This window comes from Miscanthus floridulus, chromosome 9 (genome assembly GCF_019320115.1).
Source record: "Miscanthus floridulus cultivar M001 chromosome 9, ASM1932011v1, whole genome shotgun sequence".
Lineage (NCBI taxonomy): Eukaryota > Viridiplantae > Streptophyta > Magnoliopsida > Poales > Poaceae > Miscanthus > Miscanthus floridulus.
In genome coordinates this window covers 21195836-21201587 of record NC_089588.1, presented here as the reverse complement: position 1 = coordinate 21201587, position 5752 = coordinate 21195836, and the positions used below count along the sequence as shown (strand labels likewise).

At 47.3% G+C, this 5752-nt stretch overlaps 1 protein-coding gene across 1 annotated transcript; it reads right to left on the bottom strand.

Moving 5' to 3' along the window:
* Positions 1 to 904: 904 nt before the first annotated feature.
* On the bottom strand, positions 905 to 4191 carry LOC136481527 (protein SMAX1-LIKE 3-like). The gene is made up of 3 exons (XM_066478858.1): positions 2805 to 4191; positions 2505 to 2697; positions 905 to 2239 (listed from the first exon to the last, which is right to left on the bottom strand). The coding sequence occupies exons 1-3, from the start codon at positions 4070 to 4072 to the stop codon at positions 1130 to 1132; spliced, it is 2571 nt and encodes an 856-aa protein (XP_066334955.1). The 5' UTR covers positions 4073 to 4191; the 3' UTR covers positions 905 to 1129.
* Positions 4192 to 5752: the final 1561 nt, after the last annotated feature.

The following is a 5752-nucleotide window of genomic DNA, read 5'->3' as shown; positions in this document are numbered from 1 at the left end:
GGTGGCAATTGATGGCTGGCATCCAAACAGCCTCATGGTCTTTCGCTTTTAGGATTGCAATTTGAACTTTCATGTTGTGAGCCCTGTGAACGTTAGTTTGTGAAACTTTTTTTTGTAATAAGCGTGATCTGATTCCTCTTTTGTGAGGATGAAGCTGTAGATTTTTTTCCATTAACTAAAATAACGTACGTATCAACAACGCACAAAACTTTCCTTAGCTTTATGTTAAAAGCCCAATAAATGACGATATCCTTGGCCGAACTAGTAACATCTGTACCTAATCTGGTCTCCATGATAGCACCAAAGAATAAGAAAACAACATTGGCATCATATAATTGGATTGTTAAACCTGGACAGCTATAATTAGGTTACCAATAACATATACACGATTTATGTACTATTGTTGAAATAATAGTCAAGATGGGTGATGTTGTGGCAAGCACTTGCATCCTACATGCCTAGTTGTATATAAAGATGTTTTGAGTTTTGTTCTCCCTAAGGAAGCGGCTAGCTAGCTCCAGTAAGACATCATTTCATAGTATATAATAATAATGTCATGGCAACACTGATGTAAAGATCTATTTTTCCCATTCCACCTTGTGGGGAGCAGAACATTGCAGCGTTTGTGACTAGTGGTTGCAAATGCATGTTTCCACAAACCACGTCAACATTAAACTACTCTCTCCAAATGTGTAAGACGACATCATCAATGTCTCACGCACTAGTAGTAAATAATCTATGTCTCTATTACATGATTAAAATGTTCTTGTTGATAATAAATTGTAGTTAATTAATCCCAACATGCAGGTCCATACGATAATTTTTACAGCAAGAAAATAAAAGAAAGCCAGAGAGGTAATGATTGTTAGTCAAATAAAATGGAGTATTGTATCTGACCATCAATTTCCACTGAGCACCCTCCTTTTCTTTCGTAGCTCCTATATCCATAAATAAGTTTGTTGCCGAACGCACGAACACATAATTAACTATACATAACACAAATGGCTAATTAATAAATATAAGGATCAGCTACAAATCTAGAACAGAGGAAAAATACAAAGAAAACTAAGTAGTTAATTAAGAACTCTAGGCTAATTTGTTGATATATTAAAAATGAAGCAATACAATGTCATGAGTGCTCCATTAATTGGAAGAAGAACACACCATCCACAATATTAATGATACTCGCATTATCTGAAACACTCTCTTCATTCCCTTGACTATCCTCGGCGCATGCATTCAAATCCAAGGTAAAACCAGATGATTCCATCCCATTCTCTATGTTCATGCAATTTCCTTCCTTTCCATCCTTATTGATGACCCTTTGCTTGAGCCGAGGAGAGGAAGCGTTAGACATTGAATCGAGTGCTTCACAACTCAATACAATGATGGCATCCCCCAAACTGATCTCATCACCATTGCAACCCCTAATTCTTCCACTTGTGATCGCATTCCTGACGCCGATCTCCGACACATAGTCCAGTTGCTCAACACCGTCGATGATTATCACCCGATGAGGGTTTTCGAGTATCGCATCATACAATCTCTGAACGCAACCATGCCCAGTGTCCAGTGATCTTTGCCTCTTCAACATCGGCTCGCCGGAGCTGGAATCCGAGTGAACATGGGTGGACTCATCAGCTAGTGAGATGGAGGTGAACTTGCTGTAGGAGCCAAAGACAAGCCTTGCAAGCTCCCGAGACACTGCTTTCTTGCCATCATTGCCCCATCCTTGGAAGAGCAACCATGTCACTGAACTTGGCTTCTCTTGGAACCACCTCCTCCTCCTTGTCATGCCCGAGCGGCACTGGAGCACGACACTTGCAATCTCTGCAACCTGGTCCTTGTGATGTGGAGCCCGATTCTCAAGCGCGTTGCAGAGGATCTTGAGATTCTCAGCGGTGAGCTCCGTGAACTTTGGCAACTCAGCTGGGGCACCTTCGGATGAGTTGGACACCGAGTAAGATTTTTCTGGACTAGTAGTCCTTGCAAGCAATGATTGACGATCATAGGACCTGGGCACCGGGTCATCATGTCGATAGTTTGGGCAAGGTTGCATCAGCTTGAATTGCCATGGCTCGGAGCTCATCATCAAGCTGGCAGCATTGAAGCTTGGGGTAAAGGAGCCGGAGATGGAAGAAGTGTCTGGAGAGTTAGTAATCTGTGAGGAGAAGCTCAGTGTGAGCTCCGACGTGTGGTATGCTGCTGATCCATTAAAATTGGGGCTCCAATCTTGCAACTGCACAGAAGAAAATTGATACTTTTAGAAACAAAACCTATTGTTATTTAATCCACGCAAAATCTGAACACAGGAGGTGTGGGGTATGAACAAAGATGGCAAAGAATCTTTGAGCCGTGCATCTTACTTAGGAAGAAATGATTGATGTAATTTGCTAAGTTGTTTAAGCATGTGTGTGATATCTTTATCTTAATATAGCCCCTCTTGGCCCCTTGCTAAGTTGTTTAATCATGTATTATTGGATTGAGCATAGGAATATATGTACCTGAAAACTGGTGCTGCGGCTCGCCGGTCTTGTCATATCTTGAACTTGGTACCCCTGAAACCATGGCGGCACACTCGGAGTTGTCGCCGCCACCTTGGTGCAGGAAGTGATGAGCTCACTCTCGCCGGTAGCAGTGCCGTTAGCGAAGGGCCAAGGCCTTGTTGCTCTTTCTTGATTAGCTTGTTCGGCATCACTGGAAGAACAGAGAGAACCAGCCGGCATTTCCAGACGTTAATCATCTTATTATGATCGTTAATTACCGCAAACTCACAAATAATATAATTGATTTGAGCACCGAACCTGTTGCGGGTGAGGCTCAACGAGAGGCGGCCGTCCGGCACGACGACGGGGTGCAGTTCCCAGACGGCCTCAAGAGATGGCTGCCCTGCTCTGGACTTCATGTAAGCCTGGTTGTTCCCGAACCCTAGCAGCCAGAACCTGTCGAGGCCTCTGCCGGCGCCACCGGCAGCGGCAGACACCAAGCTGCCCACTTCCATGACGGCGTGCTCGACGGGGCAGTAGCCACACTGATCGTGTTCACGGCCACTGCCGCCGCGTCTTCTCCTCTCGGACACGGTGGCCCAGGCCTCGGCGGCGTACGCGAGGTCCTCGAGGACGAGCACGACGCCCTTCCCTGCGGTGCAGCCCTGGCGAACGAGCGCGCGCAGGTCGCCGGCCTTGGCCTCCACCTCTTCCCTCAGCATCCGCTGGAAGGACGCGGCCGAGAGGGGCACGAAATGGACGTTCTTGAGCCGCTCGTGCCGCTGCTGCAGCTCCCCTTTGCTGACCCTGTCCATCACCGCCTTCACCACCACCTCCGCGGTGGCCGCGCTCTCGCCGATGACCACCACGCACCGCTTGGTCCCGCTCGCCATGCAGTCGAGCACGCGCATGGCGTCGTCGTCGGACTTGTTGGGGCGCCTGCTTGCGTGACCGGAACCTGCCGCAGGAGAGCCCGTCGCGTGGCCGTTGGTGGGTGGTATCATCGTGTTCTGTTGATGTTCCGGCGACGACGACGACGAGACGGCCTTCTCGACGTTGGCCTTGACCTGGGAGCTGGAGAAGCCGGCCTCGCGCATGACGCGGCTCACGCTGGGGTCGTCGAGGATGGAGATGATGAGCTGCTCGATGTCGACCTTGGCGGCGAGCACTGGCTGCGGCGACTGTCCCTGTCCCTGCCCTCCTTCCACGGCGCCCCGGCGCTGGTGCGCCTGCGCGCGCTTGAACGCGGCGACGAGCGCGTTGGACAGCACGGGCGCGTGCTGCTGCCCGTGCCCGCCGTGGTGGACGGGGTGGAACATGACGGCGGCGGTGTTGGGGCTGGCGGTGGGGAGGCGGTTGAGCGCGACGTTGAAGCAGAGCTCGAGCGCCTTGCACTGCAGCGGGTGGGAGTTGGAGCGGAGGCAGGCGGCGCGGAGGAGCCCCGCCACCGAGAGCATGGCGCTGGCAACGTGGAGTGGGGTCACCTGCGCGTGCCCGCGCCGCCGGGCCAGGGCCACGGCCTGCCGCACCACGGCCGCCGCCTCCGCGGCCAGCGCCTGCTGCACCGCGCAGCCGCCGGCTCGCATCCTGCGCTTGCTTGCTGCTGCTGCTGCTGGCTTTGCCGAGATGTCCGTCCTCTGCAACTGCAATTTGGGAGCAACGTGCAGGCGCAGGTTTCTTGCTTGCTACTACCAGCGATGTGATCCCTTTTTAGTAGTCAGGTGGGTGGAGTGAATGTTTCTCTTGGTCTTGGTTACACACACATGTAGTATTATACTGCTGTGATTACATGTTCCCATCATGTAGGGAGTACTAGCACACACATTAACACTTAGCAAATAGCATCAAGGACAAAACCAACACGATGACACTGATAAAGTGCATGTTATGATGATGATATGTTGTAGTATGCCTGTATCTGAGTATCTGACTATAGGAGGCCAACATGAGGATCCCTGGCCCACATGTCATTGAGATATCAGTGTCATATTACGAGCGTATACAACTCTCTAAAAATATTGTGAGCGTAGTAGGTGTTTAGGCTAGGGGGCAAGGACAAATTGGCTGGTGGTGCGTCCCACCTGTAGTTGCATGTGGATGTAAAGCCATGCACACGCACTTATATATATTCTTCTCCCCATCTTGCACTCAACCTCTGAAACTAGCTAGATATATATGGAAAAGGTGCCACATGTATAGAAAAAATTCAAAAATCCATGTATGCACATATCAAAAGTTCATTTTACAAGCACATTGGTGTATTACATTTCTATTGTGTTTTGATCAGCTGGGTAAGAAGCGTATAGAGTACCATTATGTCCCATATAAGGATTTAATATTATAGTAAAACCTAGTCCCTTGGTATATTACTTATGGCTTGTTTAGATGCACTTGAATTCACCTTGATCCATGTGTGTTGAAGTGATTTTGCTCCGTACAAAAATATGGTCGTCTACATATTGGTCTAAATAGCTCGCGAGCATACAAAGTGGCATTTTTTTAGTTTTAAAATGAATTATAATGGCACTGGCCATATTAGGTGAGAAGTAGTGGTGCTTCTTAGAAACATCAACTTTATCAGGCAAAGTTCTAATTAACCCTACTTAAATTATTCTCCTATGTATATATGGAACACACCATTGCATGGAAATATTGAAACTTTAAGCTTCACTATGATAGGCCAGGATGAACATATCCATATATACATGAAAAAGAATAGTCTTGCACCTCTAGAATGTAAAAGGGGGCACTCGTCATATTAGTGAAAAAAGCATTTTCTCTAGCACTTCTCTTATATTTTAGGTACCTGATTTTTTTGTTCTTGTTGTTTAGCCAACATGTAATTTTATCGTTGTTTGAATATAAAAAAATATGAACCATCTCTTATGAGTTGTCCTTTTAATTGTACGTTTGTCTAAGATTGTTGCTTACAAATTCAGGCACGTGAAATATCAACTCCCTTTCTCTAGGGGGAAGGGTGGTAGGTAATCTTTCTAGATTTCCTACATAACAAAGTTGTTTGTTGATAGTTTGGAGAAAACCACCGGCCATAATATATTATGAATGCTTAGTGAAGGTTGCAATATGGTGTTGGATGTGGGGAACGTGAGTTGGGATCCTCAAGGCTGAAGATGAGGAGAGAGGCAATGTTGTCATCCAACAGTTCAAAATAATCCGATCGGTTTGCATTGGGTCTACTAAATGTTGCGACGGATATGTACAAAATCCCTAAAATTCCACATTCACAATTAATATCGAGCCCACAT

What these genes read in the sequence shown, in the direction of transcription:
- LOC136481527 (XM_066478858.1), bottom strand. Translation starts at nt 4,072, where the DNA reads ATGCGAGCCGGCGGCTGCGCGGTGCAGCAGGCGCTGGCCGCGGAGGCG. An exon ending in TTGAGCCTCACCCGCAACAG is followed by an intron (nt 2,698 to 2,804) that starts GTTCGGTGCTCA and finishes CTGTTCTTCCAG; the next exon opens with TGATGCCGAACAAGCTAATC. An exon ending in GCCGCAGCACCAGTTTTCAG is followed by an intron (nt 2,240 to 2,504) that starts GTACATATATTC and finishes TCTTCTGTGCAG; the next exon opens with TTGCAAGATTGGAGCCCCAA.